The sequence below is a fragment of the Protopterus annectens genome, chromosome 8.part0, assembly GCF_019279795.1.
Source record: "Protopterus annectens isolate FY-2018-M chromosome 8.part0, PAN1.0, whole genome shotgun sequence".
NCBI classification, from domain to species: Eukaryota; Metazoa; Chordata; order Ceratodontiformes; family Protopteridae; genus Protopterus; species Protopterus annectens.
The window spans coordinates 399,708,653-399,734,515 of record NC_056741.1 but is presented as its reverse complement, the minus strand read 5'-3'; the positions used below and the strand labels follow the sequence as shown (position 1 = coordinate 399,734,515).

At 39.7% G+C, this 25,863-nt stretch overlaps 1 protein-coding gene across 1 annotated transcript in view; it reads left to right on the top strand.

Moving 5' to 3' along the window:
- Positions 1–25,863, top strand: part of ECM1 (extracellular matrix protein 1) — a 399,719-nt gene that overhangs the window by 243,875 nt on the left and 129,981 nt on the right. Inside the window, exon 5 of the mRNA XM_044079910.1 lies at positions 18,090–18,310. Coding sequence (XP_043935845.1) covers positions 18,090–18,310 — 221 coding nt within the window. The remainder of the gene's footprint in view (positions 1–18,089; positions 18,311–25,863) is intronic.

Sequence of the window (25,863 nt, the reverse complement as noted above, 5' to 3'; positions counted from 1 at the left end):
TCCTGATAAGAATTGAAACTGCCTCAGAATGTTCCACAACCCTGAGATGTCCTTTACTGTTTTTGTCAGGGACAAAATAATATCATCTGCAAATAAAGCCAATTTTTTTGATTACATACCAATTATATCCTCGAATTGGATTCCTTCATTTTCTTTGCCAGTATAAAGCAATAACAAAGGGGAAAGAGGAAACTTGGTTCCTCTGTTCAGACACAACTTATCTGAGAGGAATCCTCCTTCTTTACTTCTTGCCTCTGATACTTTTTCTATCCTCCTAATTAACCTTATTATTGTATTGGGGAATGCAAATGCTTCCATTGCCCTGCTCATAAAAAATGTAGCTTACTCTGTCAAATGCTTACTCTGCATCAAAACCTACCAACACAAGTGCTATTTCCTTATATTCATCTTCCAATATGGATCATCATTGTACTGTTAATGTTAACTATTTGCTTCCCTTCCACAAAACCACATTGATCCATATCTATCAACGGTGGCAACACCCTTGGCATTTGTTTAGTTGTATAGACATCATAAACACTTTATAATCATGGTTTAAAATTGAAATGGGTCTTTATCAAACTGAGTCTGATGGGTCTTACCATCTTTAGGTACTGCAACCACCACATCTTTCTTGGTGCTACCCTTCCTTTCAAAATACTGTTAAACAAATCTTCCAGATATTTATCAGTTTCTTCCATCCTAACTTCCAAACTTCCATAGGAATGCCATCTATTCATGGAGACTTTCCTGCAGATTGATTATACATCAGCCATTTTTATCTCATCTCCTCCTGTCTTAACTGTTAATAGTTAGGCTTTATGTACCCCTAACCTTGACATACTTAAGTCTTCCATAGCTATTTCTATTTGTGCTGTTTTTTTATTTCCATATTTCTGTGCTTTGTATAAATTTTCATAAAATTTCTGAAATATCTGTAATACCTGTCCAGGATCTCTGGTTATTTTCTTGTTATAATCTCCCTTAGTTTGAGTAAATCCCTTTCTCCGTTCTGTTGCCTAAGTCATTGTTATAAAAGTTTTTTCTTCTGGAGTGATTATTAAAAAAACAGTTGCTGAATAGGAGTCTTTCTAAACTCATGCATATTATTCACATACTCCCTTATTTTCTTTTTAACATTCTGCAGTTACACCTCCTGGTCTATAAGATTCTTATTACTTTGCAATATTTTAACCTTTTGTCTGCCCCTCTAAATAATTCCTATTACTTCTTAATCGTAACTTTTTTCTTTTTTTCTATCCTATTTTAAACTCCATTTTCATTTTATCCCACTCGTAGCTATAACTGAAGAAGAAATTTCAGTCTTCCCCAATAACTCTTAAATAATTTCTATTAACTTTTCTTTAAATTACTCTCTTTTTAACAGATAAGTGAGAAAGTGCCAGTGTCTCATTTTTACTTTGTTGCCCTGCATTTTTGTATCTTAGATTTTATCGGTGTATGATCTGAAATAGTTATTGGATGTATATCAAAGCTTTCAATAATTAAATGCATGTTCCTGTGAAATATAATTAGTCTAGCCTGGTTATTGTTCCTTGGAGAATAATATGTAAATTTTCTCCTAGTTCCTACTACTGAATTCACATCTTCCATACCAATTATTTTCATAATTATTTTCTGAAATCTACCCTTCAGTGTTATATTTTCCTTTCTTTGTTCATCAGATGCATCCTCACTTTTGAAAATCAAGTTCTAGTACATAGTTATAAATAATATATCAAAAGCTGATTATTTCACCCAAAAAAGTTATAAAGCTCCATAATAACAGTTTTTGGTTGAATACAAATACATGCCAACTTAATCCTCCTCCCTTGCCAGTAACCATCACTAAAACAAATCTACCACTATCATCTTTCTTTCCCCTTTTCTGTCACTGTTGGAATTCCTCTAAAATTGGCATAATTACTCCCCTTTCCTTTGTCCTTGATATTCTGATGAATATCCAACTTAAAATAATTTCATCAAATTTACATGCTCATTTTTTCATATATGTCTCCTCCATCATTACTATTTGCATTCTGCATTTCTTAATATAATTTAATAGCTTTACCTTTTGTCTGTACCTATAAGGCCCTTATGTTCCAAAATATAGTGGTTTGGGTAGTCATTATGATAAGAAGCTATTGTTCCTGCCTATTGTATTTGACCGCTTTTTTGAATGTATATTTCCAACTTTTGTGTTACATGCACACACTGTTTGGCAGGTTGATGTTTTTTACAATTCTTTCTCGTTATCTCCATTTGAACCTATGCCACATTTTCAAGACTTTTTGTTTTAATGAAAACCCTCAATCAAAAAAAAAAAAAAAAGTTTTCAGAACACCTCCATAACTCATTAACGTGGAACAAACACACAGCTATGTATGTCTTCAAAAAAGGAAGTTTAAGAACAATTGCCACAAATTAAGAGTTGCACCCACACACATTACCTAACCTGAAATTAAGGTTAGCCTTGCTAAGGTGCATGTTATAGCCTGTGCTCCTACTTACTCTGATTGCTGTCTGTTCTTTTCTTATCTCTGATCCCCAACCAGATGTAAAAAAAAAAAAAAAAGCTTGCATGCTTTCAAAAACGTTAACATTTAGCCTTAAGAAAAACTGCATTGGCTATCTTTAAATGAAATAAAATTTTACATTGTTCTGTTAAATGGATTGAAGTATTAAGGCTGATAGGGAAGCTGCTATATCTTCACTTTCGGTAATTTCAGACTTTTTTACTGAACTGCTTGCCCTTTTACCTTTACATTTTTCTTTTTCCTTAGCAAACAATGCTCAGAACTCACAAGACTATTTGTGTGCACCTTTAGACAGCTTGTCTCCATGAAAACACAGTGAGCAATAATTGAAAAAAAATAAATAAAAAAATAAGCTAACAATTCCACAGATGCATGCAAGAGTCATTGTTAGTTTCACTCAGAACAAAAGAGAATGCACATCTACCTTCAGTTGCAGACTTTTTGACTCCCACTAAACATTTGCTAAAGGAAAAAACAAGCTAAAAATCATTGCAGATATAAACAACTTCTCATGACATTCATCATTTTCTCTTATTTTTCAAGTTTACTTGTTTATAGAAAACACTTGTTTTAGATTAAGCCAAGGGTTTTAATAAAGGCATTCAACTATGCAAAATTAAGAGAAAAAAATCTCACCTGTACATATAATCTGTACACATTTGCACGCCACACCTACCCAGCAACCCAAGATTACACCATTTTAACTTAAACTTGCTTTTGTCCAGCCTTTCTTTTCTTTTTACATTATAAACCCTATATTTCTTAAAACTTAAAAAAGTACTTGTTGACTTTAATGTCTTTATCACATACAACAATCATTGAAAAGACTTACCACAGTCCCAAATTTAAAATATCCATGACTACCTACTACACAAAGCTGCTGTTTGCACCCCACACCTGCCCAGCAGCCCAAGATTACACCATTTTAACTTAAACTTGCTTTTGTCCAGCCTTTCTTTTCTTTTTACATTATAAACCCTATCTTTCTTAAAACTTAAAAAAGTACTTGTTGACTTTAATGTCTTTATCACATACAACAATCATTGAAAAGACTTACCACACTCCCAAATTTAAAATATCCATGACTACCTACTACACAAAGCTGCTTTACTATATAACATACAGTTTATATCGTAAACATGTTTTATACAAATACTATTTAAGTTCAAAACTGTTTTGCTTACAATTACTTTTTTCCTGTTAGTGTCCTCCTAAACATTACTAACATAAAGTGGGGCATATGTTTTACAGTCCAGGCACAAGTTTAACAAAGTCCACAGAAGTCCAGTCTTACTCAGTCACTTTTTCTTGCAAAGCCATATTTTACAAATCTGATTGATATGTAGTTTCACAGTTATTCTCTAATGTCAGTGTTGCATGTCTTATTCCTGTGCATCTCCATCTTCCAACACCAGACTCTAGTTCCTGTGCTTTTTTCTATCTCTCAAGCATTTTCCTTTGGAACATTGGAAAAGGTTTCACTGGCAAAGTATCTCTGTTGAGCTTTATTGTCAGAAGTATGTGAAGCTGAGTCCCTTTCTGTTTGATAGCTCACTTTTTGTCAGATACAATTTTATATTTCTTCTTTGTCTGTTCTGTATCAAAAAAGTTTTTGATCCTTCATTAAAAATTCTGTGAAGACAGCTGGATACAGCAACTTGAGTCTCACTCCTGCCTCTCAGTATTACCTGATTGTTGGAATAAATTTGTTTCTCTTCTGCCCAGTGTACAGTGAGAAATCATTTTCTACAAACACTTTGCTGTCTCCAGCTTTTAATACTTTACCCTTCTGCCACAGTTGTTTGAGGACCAACTCCTTCTGCTGTTATGATTGCATCATTACTAATGCAGGTCTTGTCTGCTTTTTCATGGCCAGGTTTTCAGCATACACTGAATGTGCCCTTTCAGTTAAATCCTGATGTGGAATACCAGTCTAGTTGCTTATTTGTGTTTTCATAAAGTCAGTATAGTTTGTTCCTTCAAGTTTCCCTGATAGAGCAGAACATATTTTTCTGCATACTCTGTCAGACTTTTCTTCATTTCAGCTTCTGATTTCTGCAGTTTTATCAGTCCTTCTGAATAGCTAGTTAAGGCTTCTGTTTTTTCCAGCCTTTTGTTATTTGAATTGATTTTTTCAATGTTTAATTTATTTTATTCAGCTCTGTGTGCGTTTGATTTATTTTTCCATTAAATTACTGGATGCCATCTCTTGTATCAGAGCTGAAGCTTGAACTGCTTTTTGTTGAACAGCTGCAGAAGTCTTCCCAGTCAGTGTTTTGTCATCCCCTTTTATAGTGGATTTTCATTCAGGTTCTCTAAATTTCTTATTTGCTGGCATCCAGGCAGTGTACCAACTAGCTAGTAACTGAATTTTTACTCAAGCTGGCAGAATTACTAGCTCTTATTTCTCATTTTTTTTTACACTGAGAGAACCAAAATTAAACTGTTGATCAGTGTAGCCATCTTGGAGGTTAGAGTGGTCTGATTTCTTATGATTGCTAGTCAGGCTCTGAGTGAAGGGTGATCTGAAATATAAGTTTTTTTTTCAGATCCTCTGTGTTCCCTTTGTAATGTGGAAGAGTCTGTGTGACGTTTTTTTAGAATGAATGAGAGTTCGTAACTTCTGACAGTGCAAGTGTTAACATGTTCCACAGTTGGCTTCTGTTGATATGAATGCTATACAATTTGGACATTTTTCCTGTATTGTTGAACCTGTTGACTATTTAGACAGATTATGTCTTAATGCCATATGGTTTATATGGAACAGGAGGACTGAGAGTTTGTTATATAATGCACAGTGGAATGTTGGAATGTTATTTCAAAATGTAAGCATTGGTTGTGTTTGTTTAAAAGGGTTGGGCTGATGTTTTGACTTCCTTATTTTCGATTTCTTTTGCACACAGTGTTTTTCTTGTTTATTGTTTGTCTTTTGTTGCTTTTGGAATTGTGTGTTCATTTATTTATTTGACTTTTATTAAGACGTAATACTCTATTCAACAGGCACTGAGGAATCTTGTGTCCACCTGAGCTACTGTCAAGCTCAGCAGATGGAGCCTTGATTCATTGTCTCATCTGAAGTATGGCATACTCAGGAATGCAGCACCCCCCTTATGCTATTCCATTGCTAGCAATCTATCTACATGATGTGAGTATAGAACCCACAGCTGTTTGCATCAAAGGCAGAGTTCTGCTGAAGCTCACAGTAGTGTGGGTGAAAGCGCTTAACAAATAAGGAGTATTAAAAGAAGATTTTAAAACCAACTGGGTGGTTGGTGTGTTTTTACATAACATTTTCAAAGTTTTATTGCAAGTGGTTGGGCTACCGCTCATGGTTTGTTGGCATTTCGGAGTCCGTGGAATCAGCGTTCTTTACTTTTGGCTTGTCAATAATGTTTTTTTAGTCATATTATTTCACACTATTTGAACCTGACATTTAGTGAACTTGCTTTATTATTACTTACAACTGTGCCCTTTTTACTGTTTCTTCTATGTAGTGCATTGAGTGTCCTGATTATGCTCATAAAATGGCTAAATCTTATCCTGGTTCAGTGCTGTTATAGCATGAGACCCAGCCACTGAAGCAGATACCGCTGACCAGAGAACAGTAGCAGCAAGACATGAAATGGCTTTATTTCTGCTCCTGTTTCTGTCTGCTGTGTGCTAAGTACACAGAGCATTTTGAATAAAACTGCTTCCCTTAGACAGTGAATACGTATGGATGTCAACCCCTCCCCCACTGCTTTACTGGCTTTCAAAGCCAGAAGAACTAATCAATTTTTTTTAATCTTACTTTTATTTGTAGTACATAGGGATGGTAAATCTACATGCACTAAAAAGAATTATGAGCAGGTTAGCAGATCATAACCATATATAAGGTGTTCTTGATATGGATGCTAAGATTCAACTCTCGAGCTTTGCTCTTGAGATGAATTTCTTGGCATCCATGTTTTGAACATATAGTAAAGCATTTATAGTTGCTGATCCACTCATAGTCTTCGATATTATGACCAGTCTTATTTGGCTGTATTTATTACAGTGCCTGTTGTTGACTTCTGTCATTTATTAAATTAGGGAATAATTTATAGTAACTTTAACAGATGTAAGATCATGCACCCTACTATGGGTCACAGAGTCTGTTAATTAATAAACAAGTAATTGTTTACTTCATTCTGCTTTGGGCAAGAAGAAGAAGTGATTCTCTAAATTACACCTGTAGCAGGAAACACTGGTATAGCAATATTTTTGAAAGCTTGTTTAGGTTTATTATTTCAATATTCTTGATAAAGTACCACAACCACAGTAGCAGCAGTAACTGCAGTCTAGCAGTAGAGAAAAGGGTACCAACATGGTATGTATACATTTACCAAGCTTAATCAAAACACAGATATTTATTGTAAGTGTTGTATAACAGACCATGTTTTATGTTTACAATGCCATGCTATGATGATTTTTTGGATCCCCCCTCCCCAAGATGGCCCAAGAGGTTAGCTGACTAGATGGATGACCCCTGAGGGCAGTGGAACACTTACAACAATTCTGGGGGTCTGAGGGGGAATAAAATGAAGGGTCGAGGGAGGACTGCAAAGCAGAACAATCACAACAGGATTAATTAAGCGACTTGCAGTGGCCTACTGAAACAGTCAATGTTACTTGGGGGGGGGGGGGGGTTGCACTTCCAGTACTTACAACTATTTTAATTTAAGTGATATAAGTTTGTCATCTATGTGTCATACCTTATTAAAATGAGGTTTTACATTTGTACCTACATTCAGAACTGATGTGGCACAAACATTTCTTAATTTGAAGTTATACACTAGAATGTTGAGTTCAAAAATGTTTTTTGGTTCTATCAACTGTGAACCTGTGACTTTGAAAAGGAAGAGTATGTACATTCCCCCTCAAACTCTTGTGTGTTGACCTTTGAACACTTTTGTGATTTGAGTTTAAGAACATTAATAAGACCAATAAGGGTTACAAAGATGATTTAATCCAGAATGAAAGGGTCACTTTGCATAAACTGGTTGGTAATAAAACATTAAACTTGTGAAGCCAGATAAGGGTGTGGGGGGCAGTGATTATGAATCGCATAGACTACTCTTGCAAAATGTTTAATATTTTGAATAATGATGGCACATGTGATGCCCGTGCCCTGGCCCAGCAATCAAGGAGCCTCAATCCTCACCACTAACACCAGAGAGGGCATCTCATGTATGAGGAAAGGCTAACAAATACACACAGTAAAGTGTAATTTCCTTAAGAGCACACAGATCATAGTCAGTCTGGGGCTGGTTGCTCCCTTGCTCCCTAGGTCCCCAATAAGACTCCCCACTGGCACAGCTATAGGGTCCAGATCTCAGCCTAGCTGGGCAAGCTAAAATCTCCAGAACCCTCTGTCCAACCAGTGCTTCATGTCCCTGCCCAAGTAGCTGATGCACACACTTTGAGATAAGAGTTTACACAACCACAGTGACACTTCTGGGGAAGGTTGGCACAGGTTCTCCAGCTGTGCCCCTTTTACCCAGACTATACGGTAGTAATTACTGCCACCACCCAGCTAATATTTATCAGCTACTCAAAGGCCCTTGAAAGGGTGTCCAGTTATTACTGTGCAATATTAATATCCAATTGGTAGATGTGACTAAACAGTCTCAAGGCTTATTAGAGTGACCTGGTACAGGATCCTTATAAATATGCAATGTATTCTAGAGCTTAACTTTTCTCTACACAAACTAGCCACAGTTAAAAGGTTTTAAAATATTTAATAATAAATAATTAAAACCACAAGACAATACTTTCTACTACACAGTGCTAGTCAAAAGAGTAAAGAGATCACACAGCAATATTTAAAATAAATCAGTAGTACAGTTCTGACATCACAGAAAAATACTAAATTTTTTCTAAATTTTCTAATTTGTAGCTATTGCTACAAAACACACTTCTAAAATAGCTTACATAGAGCAGCAGGCAGAGTGCTGAGTTGGCTAGTCAGACAAAAATGCTTAAAGCCTTCTGATTCTCTCTGTTTAAATTGCTATTAGGTTCATAGGTTTATACTAGGCTATCTGCCCTAAGGCATTTATAAGCCTAGCCCAAAGTTTTGTGGCTTACGCCACCCCTTATATGAAAAAATACTGTACCCATTAGTTTGTTGTGCCTCTGTCCAGCAGTGACACAGAGATGATTCCCGGGGTGAACCTACGATCTCCCATCCACAGGTCAAGATTTCTCTTGAACAGAGCCAGCGAGGTGCTCTGCCTCACATGGACCAGGATTTTATTCCACAGCATAGGGAGTCTCTGAGTGATAAATCTATCCCTCCAGCACGTCCTATTTATATCCGTGCTAAGGTTTAAGTCACTTGCTCTAGTGGTTTTGGTGGATTTGGATTTTTTGAGGTGGAGCATGTCCATTAATTCCGGGTTGGACATGGCCTTGTATGTCAGGCACATGTCACCTCTGAGCAGACTGTATGCGACTGAATACAGCTGGAGTTTCTTCAATCTGGCAGCATATGACAGATTTTGGAGTCCCTTTATCCTTTTGGTGAGGAACTTTTGGGGTCTCTCCAATTGCTGCAGATGTCGGGTGAGATACATCCCGAATGGGGCATTGTACTCGATCATTGGTCTGATAAGTGAAGAGTACAGGGAACAATGACCTCACTAGATCTGGATGTGAATCCCTTCATGATCAGGTGGGCAATGTAGAAGGTCTTTCTAACCACTTTAGCAACGTGAGTGTCAAAAGAAAGGCCACTGTCAATCTGGGTCCCCAGGTCCCTGATAACCTCTTCTGTGCTTAGTGGATTGCCACCTATATGGTAGCTTGGGGTTACCTTGTTTTTCCCGAAGGGTATGACTATACATTTTTTGGCGTTTAACTTCACGCCATGGCTCTGGCACCAGCTATCTGTTTCCATGAGTCCCTTCTGAAGGATATCCGTGTCCGATGCACTTTCCACTATGGCGCCCAGTTTGCAGTCGTCTGCAAACTTTGTCAGCCAAAGTCCTCCCATGTTGGCCTGCACTTCTGAGAAGTAGATGTCGAACAATAGGGGGCCAAGAACTGAGCCCTGTGGGACACCACTTGTGACCGGCTTGGAGTCTGACATAGCGCCAGCAACTCTAACCCTGTGGGTTCTGTCCTTAAGCCAGTTTGCAGCCCATCTTGTCACATATGGGTTTACATTTAAGCTGGTAAGTTTTCCTACAATACCCGAGTGGGGTATTGTGTCGAAAGCCTTTGCAAGGTCAAGGTAGGCTGTATGGACTGCCTTTCCCTCATCAATGGCCTTAGTGACTGTTTCGAAGAAGTCAACCAAGTTCAAAAGGCATGATCTGCCCTTGACGAAGCCAAACTGGGTCGGGTCCAATGTCTGCAAGTCCCCTATATCTTTGTTTATGAGCTCCATTATGATCCTCTCCATAGCTTTGCAGACTAGACTTGTTAAGCTTATGGGGCGGTAATTACCAGGGTCTGTAGAGGCACCGCCTTTGTGGAGTGGGACCACAGTTGCCGTACGCCACTCCTTGGGCACGTATCCTGTGGTAAGGCTGAGATTAAACAGATGCCTTATGTGCGGGTTTAATTCCTCATTTAGCTCGTGTAGCACACAGCCGGGGACACCATCCGGTCCCATTGATGCTGTGTTTTTAGCTTTAGAGAGAGCAGCTTTCACCTGCGCATTTGAGATGTCTGGAAGGCTACACTCCGCTGGGATAGTTATCTCTCCTTTAGGGGAGAGGGGGTGAAGTTTGCACTGAACCTGTCTGCCAGTATGTTGGCAATGTCTGTGGGTTCAGTGATTTTTGTATCATTTTGGACTAATTCTGAGCATATCTGGGAGTTTCCACCCAGGTTCCTAACATAGCTGAAAAAGGCCTTATGATTGTCGTTTGAATCCATGGCAATTTTTCTCTCAAAATTGGCCTTAGTTGATTTTATGAGTGCTCATATTTATTTACTAATAATGATCAGGGGTGACTTCCCTTTTATGGATTTTGTTCTATCATGTAATAGCTTTCTCCTCTTATTGTAAAGTTTGTTAGTGGCTGGGGTCCACCAGACTGGACGTTTGCCCTTTGTGGAAAGAGTCTCGGTTTTATTTGGGATTGCCTGATTCATGCAGTCCTGGAGGTGTTCATAGAAGGCATTTGTAAGGGCTTCCGCAGCTTGGGTTGTGGTTTCCACTGGCTCAGGGGCCTTGAAGGATACCACACCAGTCTTGAGTAGTGTGAAGTTTGCTTTAGAGAAGTTCTTCACTGTGGTCTTTTGTTTGGGGTGGGGGCGGGATGTGGATTTCCAGTGAGATTAGTTTATGATCAGATCTCACCAATGAGGGATGTACTTCCGGTGTGGAGCATTTTGTCCCCATTTTTGTGATAATGAGATCTAGTATATTTTCTCCTCTCGTGGGAACAGTGACTAGCTGTTCCATGGCATTTGAATTTATGAACTCCAGGAACCGTTGGGCTAGAAAGTTAGGGCTTGAGTAATGTTCCCAGTCTATATTCGGGTAGTTGAAGTCACCCAATATGATGGTGTTTGGAGATACATTTATACCCTCCAGTGTCTTCAGGAAGGCTGTGTGGGGTTCCTGAGTTTGAGAGGGTGGCCTGTAGCATGCTACAATTTGTAGAGCAGTTTTGCCTATGGTTAGTTGCACCTGGATGGTTTCTGAAGCTTGCATTGCCACCAACCTGGAGGTGTGGGTATCCTTTATGAATATGGATACACCCCTCCTTTTGTGGTGTGGTCCGGGTTTTGGGGCCGAACGCAGGATATGAGGTAAAACCTAATAGTGCCGGGTGCTCTCAGGAGCCTTGAACCAGGTTTCAGTTACAGCACAGACATCGATGTTCTCCATACTGAGAAGGGCCTCGAGTGCGTGCATTTTGAGATTTAGACTTCTGGCATTGAGCAGCATTACCCTCAGTTTCTTCCCATTTTTGTTTTCTAGGGTGGTAGGTTTAGAATTTGAGCCTTGCCTAAAAAAGGCACTATGGGGGTGGCAAGAGCCTTAGCCAATATCCGGAATCCCAGGGATGACAGGTGCAAGCCGTCCCTTGCGAAGCAGTGTGGCTTGTCAAGCATGTCATCCCAGGCAGACAGACACTGGATCCCCTTTGAATGACACCAGACATTAAGCCAATTGTTAAAGCTGATCATCTTGTCTCTATATTGTGGCGTCATTCTTGGTGAAGGAAGGATACTGCTCAGGGTCAGAGTCATACCTGCCTGGGCTACATAATCAGAGAGCTCCTCTGTCTCTTTTCATGTAGTCCAGGGAGGTACGTCTCAGGTCGTTCACACCAGCATGGACAATGACTGTGTCATATTTGTACTTGCTGTGAAGTGACCCGAGTGCTTGTGTTATGTGGCGGATTCTAGCGCCCGATAGACAGCTTACTGTGACCCTCTCCTTGTTCAGCCTGGTGAGTGGGACATCAGTGTGTCTGACTATGGAGTCACCTATGACAAGTATGTTTGGTGTTGTATTTGGCCTTAAGGGCTGTGACTGCTTTGCACACTGATTTTGTGGTTTATGTGTTGCTTGTGGGGTGTCTTGAGGTAGCAGTTGTTTGGGTGTCTGCTTTGGAGGCCTCTGCTGTTTAGGTAAATTTTTACTCAGAGCCTCCGAGTATGTCTTTGTGTGTTTATGTGTTTGATTCAGTGGTGTGGTAGCATTATGTGAGGCTGGTTTTGTGGTGTGTGTAGTTGCCTCCTCCTGTCTGGTCTTGCCAGTCCTGAGTTGAGAGAGCTCAGCCTCCAGTTTGGCTAAATAGCTGCATCTCTCGCAAGTATTTGTGTTATGTGGGAGGAGGAGAGGGTTGTCTGTGTACATGAGGCAGTTATAACATTGCCTCAAGATTCCCAGATTCACCAGCTGGACCGGAGAGGAGATTGACAACTGACCTTTGGACATGCTAGAATAATATTGGGAATTCCTTAATAATTGAAAACAAGGGCCAGTGGGGAGTGAGGGTGTAGTGCTTTTAATTTTTAGTGCTGACTTATATAATTGCTTTAGTGAGCAAGTGCCAGGTAACTTGAGTGCAATGTTTTACAAGTAACTAAATGCAAAAACGACAAACAGTAACTTTCTTTCAAGTGAAACAAGGAAATAAGTACAGTAAGCAATGCAGATATCACTAGTGATCCACAGAAGCGCTGAGAAGCCGCGTATTAGGTGGAATTAGCGTTCCAGGGAAATAACAACAAGCATATAAACAAAGCTAGATTCAGCAGGCCTGGATCTAGTCTATGCTACAGCAAACAAGGTGTACCAATTTCAGTAAGATACAGTTCAAATATTCAGGCACTATAAACCTTTAACCAGAAATTCCCAGCTCAGAAGGGCAGAGTCCAGCCTCTTCTCCCACAAGAGTGCAGACCACGAACCTTCTTAATGTAAAATAAATGGCCTGAAGCCCAAGTGCTTAAACCAGAACTAATACACTTGGACACTGGGCTCTCAATCAGCAGTTCCCAACTTAGAAGGATGAAAGCTACCTGTCCTGCCCCCACAGTGCTTGCCACAAACCTTCCTAATGTAAAACAACTGGTCTGAAGCCCAAGTGCTTAATCCAAAAGACTTAGAATGATAGCTACACTTTAATCAAGTTACAACCAAGCAGTAATAAATACAATTGAATACTTTAGAGAATGTCTGGATTAGTGCTCAAGTTACACAAACAAAGCTAGATCCAGCAGCCCGAATCCAGTCTATGCCACAGCAAACAAGGCGCACCAACTTCAGTAAGAAGCAGTTCAGATATGCATGCACTATAAGCCTTTAACCAGAAATTCCCAGCTCAGAAGGGCAGAGTCCAGCCTCTCCTCCCACAAGAGTGCAGACCACGAACCCTCTTAATGTAAAATAACTGGCCTGAAAGCCCAAGTGCTTAAACCAGAATTAATACACTTTTAGAATAACAGACACTGAGCCCTCAATCAGCAGTTCCCAACCTAGAAGGATGTAAGCTACCTGTTCTGCCACAACAGTGCAGACCACAAACCCTCTCAGTGCAAAACAACTGGTCCGAAGCCCAAGTGTTTAAACCAAAAGGCTTAGAATGAGTTACACCAAGCAGTAATAAATACAACTGAGTATTTTTAAGATGATGCAAAAGTAAAATGAAGTAGGTAGAAACACAAGTACAGTAAAAGCAGATTAATTTTTTTTTTTTTTTAATCTGAACAAGTGCTGAGATCAAAGAAACAGATTTGAGTGCTGAAACTAGAAAACTGGCTAGTTATAAGAAAAAAAACAAGCTAGAAGGCTTCCCTCAAACACAGAAGGGCTTGGGGGCTCAGAAGCCTACAAATAGTCTATACCACTTAACAGGAAAGGCAGGAAATAAGCTTTATTTTATTTTATTTTTTTGTCTGTTTCCCAGATGCTCTCTTTGTACACAGTAGGAGTGCCTGAAATCAGAATATGATCTCACTGCACTCAGTTGAGTGAGCAAATGAGATGGGCCCAGAGGCAGGCTGAGGGGTCTGCAGTTCTGATAAACATTACATCATCTTTTTCGCCCTTCCTGGAGTTCTCAGGCTACACATTAACTGCATTTACATTCTTTTACACTTAGAGCAATAAAGGACATTCCAGATGTAAAATCTGGTCATTAACCTTAGCCTTAAAACAATAGGTAGAAACCTTCATCTAGCCGGACTGGAGCTGACATGTAAAACATCAAAGGCAGTGATTAAATAATTTAAATTTCAAAGGGCTAACAAGAAATGCTTGACTTCAACATTCATAGTATTTACAAATTATAGAATTATGTACCATATGTATTTGACTAGGCTGGCAGCCTTCACCCATCTCTACCAGTCTTCGCAGCACATCATATGCGAAGACTGATTGTTTTTTTAATTTGATGCTTATTACCAGGGGGGTGATTTCACATAGTGAACTGGAATTCCTGATATACACAAAAATGTAAATGACCCAGCTTTGAGACATAGTGCAGCTGGTGTTGGTGGGGGGGGGGGTCAACGACTGAATCTGTAGCTGCCTGCAGTAGTTTCCACTGCAAATGTATGCTATCCAACACATTTTATATACTACGTGACTCTTGGCACTTGTTAAAATTGCTTATTTGTTTAAAATTTGATTTGGATACAAGCTTAATAGCTATTGATATAGTTAACCTATTTTATGTCATATCTCATTACACAGGGTTGGAATTTTTTACTGTGACTGTGACTGAACGGTCATTATATCAAAACATTTTAACGTTCTTATCACCTGAAAAGAATATTACTCAAGTTACAGGTGAATCTGTGGACATCAGCCAACAAATATTTCCCTGTATTGCATTACACGTACCATGTAAAGACTTACAAACATAAAACTTACAACCAATGTGTATTACACAAATGTAATAGCACCAAAAGAAAAGAAAAGAAAAAAACTTTGTGTTAAACAATTTATTAAAATAAAACCACTAGGCACTGTCGCCCTTAACACTTAAAGGCTTCATCATTGTAACTCACATCGTAAAACTCACAATTTAAATACCCACAAATCAATTGACTAATAAAATAATTAATGGCAAAAATCACACTATTCTCACACTAATTATGCTAGATAAAACCAGTTGATTCAAATGATACAAAGCAAAAAAATTATCACAATTAATTAATTGTCACGAATAAATAATAAAAAGTTATGGAACATACTAGGTATTTTAAGCAAAAGCACAGCTGGTCTGATGAAGCGGTGGTGAACACTGCAAAAGCGCTAACTTTTAATAAAACTTGTGGATTTTACAACCGTTGAGCCTTGCCTTTCTGCCTGTTACCAGCTGTGGTTTTGCTTGGAATTCTGCTTGGGTTCGATGCTGGAACACACTCACTGCTTTTGGGTTTTCTTGCTGCTTAATACTAGGTATATAAGCTGCGGTGGTACAGCGGTAGCTTTGTTGCCTCGCAGCAAGAGGTTCTCCTGTTCGATTCTTGGCTGGAGTGCCTTCTGTGTGGAGTTTGCATGTCCTCCCCGTGGTCGAGTGGCCTACGAAAGACATGCGTGAATGGGCATGCCTTTGCTGAAGAGTGGGCGTTGGGCTGGTCAGTTATTCAGTAAGGAGGACAGAGCACTAAATGATTAAGTTAAAAAAAATTAACATGCACATAGAGAGAAATTCAGGTTTGCAGAGGGATGACGGTGAGGTCTGTAGAGCAACTGCTGTGGGTGCAGTGTATTGCTTGCACTTGTGTAGATCAACTCAAATAATAAAGTTTTCACTAAATGTACTCTTTGTGAATCATTAATGAAGCAGTGTGGTAAAGAGGCAAAAAGTACACACACTTAGAGGCAAAAAGTACACACATCTCTTTTAACCCAATTCTTGTGTTCTTTTTCAGTTTTAACATAGAAGGAAAAAATGAATTTGCTTAGTAAGATTTATCATTGCTAGTTATTGATAAAACTAATAGTACCATGCCAAAACAAGCAAAAACAAAATGTATGCTTCCGTTTTTATCTGTTTTAAGTGATATAGGTAAATGATGTGGAACTAAGCTATTTAGCATCATGGAGCACTTAAAAGTGTTGAAGTTTCTCCAAAAAATATTAGTTTGTATTCAGTGACATAATGAACTCTCTCTCAAGATCCTAGATAATGTGATCTGTAAGTTTAGGATGTTGTGCATATTACCTAATGAATGCTAGGATGTTGTGCATATTACCTAATGAATGCTTTGCTCAGACATGAAATAGCTTTTATATAGCTGACATATTAACAACTTTCCCAAGAAGTGTAGGCGGGCATGAAACTTGTATTTCTTTTGTACTTATTTTGACATTTTAACTGCTGCTCAACTCTTTAATGCAACCTTTTTTCTGCAGTTAAGACCGTAGAAACATTGGACTCTTTTTGCTAATGCTACATTGTTAGTCAAAAACCTTGTCGGGCTGTAACTTTCACATTTAAAATGAATGTAGATGAAGCAGTCTTCTGAAGTATGGCTGCTTTTTTCACTGCTGTTTTTTTGTCAATTACTTGTTGGAGCTTTTCTTCCCGGGTCTCTGCTGAAAATGGGCTTCTGACCCAGTCGGACACTACCCGGTAAACAATGAAAATAAGCAAATAATTAAACAAAATAAACAAAATAAGTAAATTTTATCTGAGTGCAAAGCATACATTTTATGCTTATGGGCACATAACGCAATGTATGGCTGCTGTACTAAATCTGCTTGACACATCCTGCGGTGTGACTGACTACTCTGAGACTGCTATAGTTGGAGGACTGTCCTTTTCCCCTGAGGTGCAGTGATGTTGGAGTTAGCTGTCTAACATGGGAAGAACAGAGTGCACGGACCATATGTGGAGATTGTAGAGGACTCTGCTGCCACAGAAAATCATGCTATGTATTTTATTTTTTAAAGTAGATTTCTTCCAGGTAATTACATTTCCCATACTGGTTTCATCAAGGCAGGTTAACCGTATTTTTTTTTCTGTTCTTTCTATCTTCATGCCTGTTAGTCATCAAACATCATATTGTCAGACTTGAGCCATTTGTTTCTCAGTACTGGGAATCCCCTGCATGGATGTGAGAGCTATCTGGAGGGGGGTGATCATCCTGTTAGTGCTCTTGCAGACACCTCGGCAATGGAGACATTTTTATTATGGCCCTAAACCTTTCCTGGAACAATGGATGTGAGACCCACTTCACATGCTGGGGCAATTACCCTATCCCAGTGTGAGTTTGAGCTTCTGTGCACCTGCTGTGAAGGATCACCATTAGTGGCACTTGCTGAGCCAAATGCACACCTCTAGGGTTTGTGTCATGCTGTGCTGCCCTTTCCCTGATGCGTTGAGGCACTGCACAACTTGGACCATTCCCCCACCTCCCATGCAAGGTCCAGCACATATTTGAGACATTAACCAAACCCAGTATTCCTGGGTCATAATCAGGTCTTTATCACACCAAGCCAGCAGAGCTGGCCTTCGTCAAAGTGACACTTTTCCAGTGCAACATCATGCAAGTAAATTTCAATAAAGTTTAATTGCATATCTACTTTCTGAACTGTAAGTTTACCTGTCAAATATGAATGTTATAAGTCTTTGAACTGTCTCAGTGGCTATTTATTTAGGACTTGTTCTTGGACTGATAATGTACTGTGATTACGTATAACAGACATATTTATAGTGATGGTTGTGTAATTGTTGTTAAATTATGTTGGGATTTGCAATATGTGAAAAAAAACCCCGCAGATTTAAATTACATATTTTTCTGTTTTATGGATAGTGTTTGTTTAGGCCAGTCTGTCTTCATTAACAGCTACCCAAACATTTTATAAATGTAAAATAAGAGATGTAAAGTTCTTTGTCTTCTAGAAGGGTTTAATCCAGCAAAATCTTAAACAGGTTTATGCGTAAAAGTATTATAACTGCAGGCTAGTATTGCAAACGAATAATGAGGCTAGGAAAGATTGCATTGTGTATCACAAAAAACATTAAATTCCATTCCTGACAAGCTGTTGCTCATTTCAAAATGTAAATGTCTTTTTTTAATGTGTATCTTTCTCAACAAATACAGTGGAATAACGTATTGAAGAATTTCTGTAAAAAGGAGACGTCCATAAAGACCAGTTGGTATCCATGCTGTATAGATAAGCCAGACAGAATAATGACCTGCTTTTCAAAAGCTGCTCCATATCCAAACTATGATCGTGAGATTCAGATTATTGATGTGAGGACAGACATCAATGCTTCACATGGGAATATATTTTGTGGACGTTTTAAACTGTTGTCAAAGGAGTAAGTTATTTAAAATTCATTTTCCAATAATATTTTGGACATGCAATATATTAATATACACTAAATATATTAACATTAACTAAAATAAAAGTTGAGTGTGGGAGGCTGCAGACAGTGGTGTTAAAAGAAAAACAAAATGCAACCAAATGCATATTAGAGATGATGAATGTTCATGCTGTAAGCACATAGTTTTAGTATGCATCTTCTTTGGTTTCTTCAAAGGGGCAGAGTTAGCATTCAGGTGGCAATGTTTATAGATAGAAGATACAGACTTTGATTCTGACCTCTGGTTATTATCTAAGTTTCTAATAGTCTGAAGACTGATAGCTTGGTGTTTACTTCAGAACTTCTAAGAATACATTATTTTTTTATTGACATCTATACATCACATACAGACACATACTGTAGTGCTTTGAAATGAATGTTTAGAGAAGCACACAGCAGCTGTCAATGCGTTTGATTTTCACTTTGCTCAGAAGTATTCATATTGTCAATGTCTAACTTTTTTATAACTCCTGCTCTGTTGAAACATGGCATCTGTTAGTATCCTGGGGAGATAATTATTAGATTTTTAATCCAATAATTTCCATTTGACACATTTCTTTGTTTTCAGGTGCAGGTTCCAGCAACTGAAGAATAAATGATGCATTTAGGAAAGAAGTTAACAGAACCATAACATCAGATCTGATGCCAATCTTCACTCGGTCCTTGACAGTGGGTTCGGTTCCGAACCTCTGGACCGAGATGGCCAGTTACTTCAGCTCGCGCTCTGCAAAACTCTCGAGCCAGGCTCTATCCATAATGCTCCTCACAGAGATTACTTCAGATCTAGTTTGCCGCTTTGCAGACCAGATGCATTTGTTCACTCTCATGAGCCTTGGCTTAGTTTGTGAGTAATTTCTAATTTTTTGACACTTTATTTCTAAATTTTGTTTTCAGAACTCCTTGTATTTCTACCCGCTTCTCCCTCTTCTTATTGTAGCTAGTTTCTATCTGTCTCCCCTGTACCATTGGTAGACTGTCAAGTACCATTGTTGGTACCCCCTTTCAATTACCTATAAAGGTAAGTCTATCATACCATCGCTGGTATTTATCTTTCAACTTTATTTAAAAAAAAAAAAAAAAATCTTGCTTTATTTATATTTCTTTCTTGTGTGACTGCTTGAACCAGTTGTGTTGGAACAACAGGAGAAACCCTCTAAGGGCATCTCTGGGTGTAAGAAATGTGAGGGCAAAATGCCCAAATCAGATGGGCATACCCTGTGTGTATATTGCCTTGGTAAGATACATCTGCTGGAGAACTGTGTGATTTGTCATGGGTTTTCTACCTGTACATTAACAGAAAGAAAAAAAAAATTAATATTAAAAGGACTACTTAAAACTGGATTTGATGAAGCTATTTCTGAGTCCAGAGAGAAAGCTGGTACTTCATCTTCCTCCTCTTCTCCCACCTCAAAGAAAAGGCCTTCCTCTGTTCCAAAGTCCTTGGAAACCATCAAGGAAAATAGCTAGACCTTCCTCGGTACAGAAGAGTTCATCGGCACTGGAGGATTTGTCTACACCGACTATTGCTACTACCACTAAATTGGCTTTGGAGCCGACAGCTTCTTCTTTGGTACTTAATGATATATTGGTACCGAAGCAATTGGGGCTGACTCCGCTCCCAAGAGCATCCTAATCCCCATCTGTGGGCCCATTTAAAGACACTCCTTTTGTGGAAATAAGACATCTGAAATCTTCCATTGCATCTCTTCGTACTACTAAAAGTCTCTCAGAGACAGACATTATGAGATTAGTGGATCAACTACTGGTGGTGAGGGGATTGTCTTTGGTTCTGAGCCACACCAGCATCAGAACTGTTCATCCTATGACACCATCATATCCTCATCCCCCTCTAACTCTTGCTGAGCCTTTGGAGCCCCTGATCCTGACTCTCGGCTCTGACTGTCTCAGTTCCAGTAACATTTGCATCTCCGGTTCTGAGGACTGCCTTGAGTAGCTTCAAGCTTACGGCTCCAGAGACCTCCTGGGGTTGAGATGCTCTGGTCGGGGCGAGATGCATGGTACCTTTTCAGTTCCTTTGGAACAGTCTATGCTCTTGGTACTTCGGCCTTTGCTGTGTCAACCAAGGCTTCTGTTCCAGTGTGGCTTCCTTGATGTGGAGTGTGACCCCAGTTCCAAAGGAGTCTATTTTGGTTCCAGGCTCCCACCCCTCTATGGGGGGGGGGGGGCAGCCTTCTGGATTATCGAGAGGGCATTGTCTATTGGAGACTCACAGTCTGTGCCATCCCTGTTGGGACAGATTTCGGTATCCCCTCGACTTGAGCTACCATCAGTCTCACCCATGAAACAGAGAGCATAAAAGTCTCAGGTAACGCCTACCTTGGTAGTCTCTTCCTCAGATACTTTCCCGGATCATCCCCCTGAGGTAGTCCTTGCGAAAAAAGTGCATGAGGAAGCACTTAGACTCCCTAGAAGAGTCTTTCACTGAAGATACTGATTTCAATGAAGGGGAAGGTTCCCCCAGGTCACCCCCTGATGAAGTTTCCTTCAGGGACATCTTTGAAATCCTGAAACAGAGGGTTGGGTGGTCCTCCTCCCAACCTTCCTCAGAGGAATTAGTGTACCTGGAGGCTTTTTGTGCTCAGCCCTCTACTTCATGGATCTCTCCACCCACTGACGATCTCATAAATTGATCACTCAGCAGGAGTGGAAGATTCCAAACGCCATAGAGCCAGTCCCTAAGAGACCAGATCAAGTATTATCAGCCCCTAAAGAGGAACCATATTGGGCCAAAGGAATTCTGGTTGATGCCATGATGGTAGCGGCAGCCACCAGAAAGGAACTTGCAGAGGAAAGTCCTACTATCCATTCTCCTAACAAGGAGTCTTGGACTTTGGATAGATTTGGGAAGCACGTTTATGCTTCATCGACCTTTGCTCTAAGGTCCTTGAATTATATAGCACACTTTACAAGACTACAGAGGCATCTGATAAAGAGTTTACCAAATTCCTCTATCACAACCTCCAAAACCGCAGAAAAAACTCAGACATACCACCCAGTCTCAGGGAAGCAGCAATTCTAAAAATTAAAAAAACTGCTAAGCAAAAGAGTCACCAAAAAGTCCCACTAGACTAGAAAGGATCTGGATTTTACTCAAGATTCTTTTTAGTGCCCAAGAAAACAGGGGACTGGAGACCCATCTTGGATCTCAGCCAGTTCAACAAGGCAGTTCAACAAACCAAATTCCGGATGGTCATGATTCAGTTGGTACTTCCATTCCTGGAAAAAGATGAGTGGCTGTGCTCCATCAACCTCCAAGATGCTTATTGCCACATAAAAATGGAAAAGAGCTTCAGGAGGTTTTTGTGCTTCCAGCTGGGAGCCATTCATTTCCAATTCAGAGCACTGCCCTTTGGAACACCACAGCCCCAGGGTGGTTAGCAAATGCATGGCAGTGGTAGCAGCTCATCTAAGACTGCAAGGGTTTTACGTATTTCTGTATCTCGTTGACTGGCACTTCACCGCTGCCACCAGGCATCAATTAGAACGGGCAGGCAATTACACAATACATCTCTGTGCATCTCTGGGAATAACTATAAATTTCAAAAAGTCCGCACTTCAACCCATTCAAAAACTGGACTTCATTGGAGCCCACTTAAACACTGACTTTGGAATTACATCTCTCCCTCCAGAAAGGCTACAACACATAAGATGTCAGGTTGGTCAATTACTACACAACGACAAGGTCCCAGCAAAAGGAGTTCTTCAAACCTTAGGCTCCATGGCAGCAGCAGCAGTCACTCTAGTCCCCTTGGTGAGATATCATATGCAGTTATTGCAATGGCTACTAGCGTCTCAATCTCTTATTTACCAACGAATGTCTCAACTATGTCTGATTATCATTGCAAGCATGACCTGTTGTGGTGGCTACACTCCAGCCAGATTCTCATGGGTTGTCCTTTCATTCTTTTCCAGCCCCAAGCCATAGTGACCACGGATGCCTCCCAAACCAGGTTGGGGGGGCATTATTTGGGAAGGACAGTCCAAGTAATGTGGTCCCAATTGGAGGCCAACTTGCACATCAGTGTACTAGCGATGAGGGCAGTGCTGTTAGCGTTGCAAGTATTCCAAGATGTTCTCCCTCTAGGAGCAGTAGCGATGCAGCCAACCTGTCAGTAGTCTGGTACATAAACAAACAAGGAGAACCAAATCTTACCCTTTGTGTCGAGAAGCACTCAGAGTTTGGCAATGGGCGATTGCTTCCAACCATTTTTCTTATAGCAATGCACATTCCGGGGAGTTCCAATGTGATAGTGGACAAATTGAGCAGAACTATTCTCTTGCCTCATGAGTAGTCTCTCAACCCAGCAATGGCGAACAACATTTTTCACCACTGAGGCCAACCTTGTTGCGATCTCTTTGCCTCTCCTGTAAACAACAACTGCAGAAGTTACTTTGCCCTAATCCCCCCTCAGGGGTTGTCACCCAGAGATGCTCTTCTCAATGCTTGGCCTCCTGGTCTGCTTTATGTCTTTCCTCCAGTTCCTGTCATTTCACAGTTCCTGAAGAAAGCCAAAAGGACGGAGAACTCAGTAATCCTTATTGCCCCCTTCTGGTCTCAAGAAGTTTGTTTTTCCTTCCTGTGGCCTCATTTGATTTGGAAACCATGGATTCTGGACCCAGTTCCAGATCTGCTGCCTCATCCAGAGGCATTGTGCATCCAAAACCAAAAGCTAACTGCGTGGCTTCTCTAGTTCCCATGATTGCCAGGCATCCTTCTCTCTCCTCACATGTCCAACAGATTATTATTGCTCACCACAAGTCGTCTGCAAGGAAATTATTTATTTATTTTATTTTACATTTGTTGACCAGGATAGTATACCAAAAGAAATGGGAACAATTTGCTGGATGGGCTCTAGACAATGTAATAGATCCATATTCAAGTTCTATCCACAAGGTATTAGACTTTTTAGCCTTACTTTACCAGTCGTGTTCCTCTACGTCAAACTGCAATTACAAACTTCCATACAGGACTGGAAGGTGCTCCTCTGTCACACACACTGTGTAAAGCATTCCTGAAAGGTCTTCTGATGCTAAGACCTCCACTTAAAGAACCTCTCCCTCCTTGGGATTTAACTATGGTCCTTATGGCCCTGACTCGGAACCCCTTTGAACGATCGGCAACTTGTGACTTAAAATATCTGTCCTGGAAAACCCTATTTTTGGTGGCTATCACTTCTACCAGAAGAGTCTCAGAACTTCACTCCCTGTCGTGCAAACATCCATACTTAATTTTTCATAAAGACAGGGTTGCGCTTAGAGCCAATCTTTCCTTTTTGCCCAAGGTTGTATCTGAAACTAATATTAATCAGACTTTACAGCTACAAGTCTTTTTACTAAATTTTTCGAACAAGGGAGAATATGCTGTCCATCTTCTTGATGTGCACAGGTAACTCCATTTTTATCTTCACAGGACTGAAGTATTTAGAAAGTCAAACCAACTTTTTGTGGCATTTTCTTCTCTCCATCTAGGTAACCCACTTTCTAAGATTACCTTGGCCAAGTGGCTTAGAGACTGCATCACCTTCATTTATCATTCTAAAGGACTCCAGCTGCCAAAAACAGTTCAAGCCAATTCTGCAAGAGCAGAAGCTACTTCTGCAGTCTTTCATGCCAGAGCTTCTTTAGAAGACATTTGTGCAGCAGCCACTTGGTCTTCTCATCATACCTTCTTCACTCATTACAAATTAGATCAGGTCTCAAGGGAACGAGCGTCCTTTGGCTCTGGTGCTTAGGAATATTTTTCTGTTAGACCCCCCCTCCCCCGAGGCTAAAGTAACTAAATCCACTGTCAGGGATTGAGTGAAGGTTGACAACATCAGATAAAGAAGTTATGTCTTACCATAACGTTTCATCTGTGTTGTCGATCTTCACCAGTCCTCGACATCCCCACCCTCCGTCACCCATCCTGAGACTTAGACTGAATTTAGACTTTGGCTAGCTTTCCTTTAAGGACTCCTATTTGGCCTTAATTAATCTAATTATAATACATTTTGACCTATCACTTCTGACTGCCATTCCTTAGCAAACTCGATCTGAGGTAATCTCTGTGAGGAGCATTATGGGTAGAGCCTGGCTTGAGAGTTTGGAGAGCGTGAGCTGAAGTAAATGGCCATCTTGGTTCTGAGGTTCAGAACCGAACCCACTGTCAAGGATTGGTGAAAATCGACAACACAGATGGAACGTTGTGGTAACTTCTTTTTAGCGACATTTCAGTTTGTTACACTTTTGATCTACATTACTAATTCCTGTCCTTTATTTCTGAAATGTTATTCTGATTCCATATAAAAAGCTGAATACTTTCTCATAATTATTATAATTTTATGTTTTGGTCTTCATTTTCAAGTCATACCTGAACTGTGTGCATTCTTCCAGTGGCATTGCAGTGGTCTTACCACTTCTTACCTCTGCCCATTGTGTTCACCTTCTTTGCTCAAGAATCCGGGACCATTCAAGCCAAAATGAATGGAGGGACAGAGGCAAAATCAGGGACATTTTTTAAATATCTCTGTTATTCATTTAGAGATGCACCGGAAAACCATGTTTTGCATCAACATCCATTTTCTGAAGACAAAGTAGTAGGGAACTCTTTGGGCCAGATTCCAAAAGACTTACTGTCAGTGTAAGTGACTGATTTCACTGTAAAGCCTGTCTATAAACAGGCTTACCGCAGGAGCCAGATTCTACAAGACCTGCTCTCAGTGTAAGTGGTCACTTATACTGAGAGCACATCTTTTAGAATCAGGCTTTTATTTATTTATTTTATTTTATATTTGTTGACCGGGCTAGTCTAACTGGATACATGTCCATTTTCAGTAGTGGCCCGGGGAGAAAAGCTCCAAGACATATACAAAAATATGGGGAGATAATCTCCAAGACAGATACAATATAAAAAGTTGCAACAGTCCAAAGTTAAACAGCTGTTGGTAATATAAAGCACAGTACTCATAATAAGCATAACTCAAATAGTAATAGGTAAATATACAAGATATGTTACTATATACATATATATGAATTGTCATGTTTTAGTCTAGCATTATTGACCGGCTTTAAAAGGTCAGTGATTTACCAAAAAATAAAACACTTTACTAACAGTAGAACAAAAACATAAGGAAAATCATTGACAGATGCTAGCTATGCCTGTGTCCTATCACTTAGACATCCCAGCATTTGTTACTCCATTGCTGATATATCAAGCAGTGTGTGCAAGGGCCCCACTATCCTCTTAAATTCATCTTGAACTCTCTACTTTCAGGCTGCCAACAATTAGTTACTTTTGTAGTTATGTAAATGATTTAATATTTTAACGGGTTTGCCTAGCTGGAAAGCTCTGTCTACATTGTAAAAAGAATACATTGTGTAATTTAAAGTATTGCACAAACTATATAACAAGCCTCAGTTGTATACCTTAAAGGGAGTAGTGAAATAGTCTATAAAATGCTTTGCAATAAATGTGATATGCAGCACACTTTAGTGACTGTACATATAAA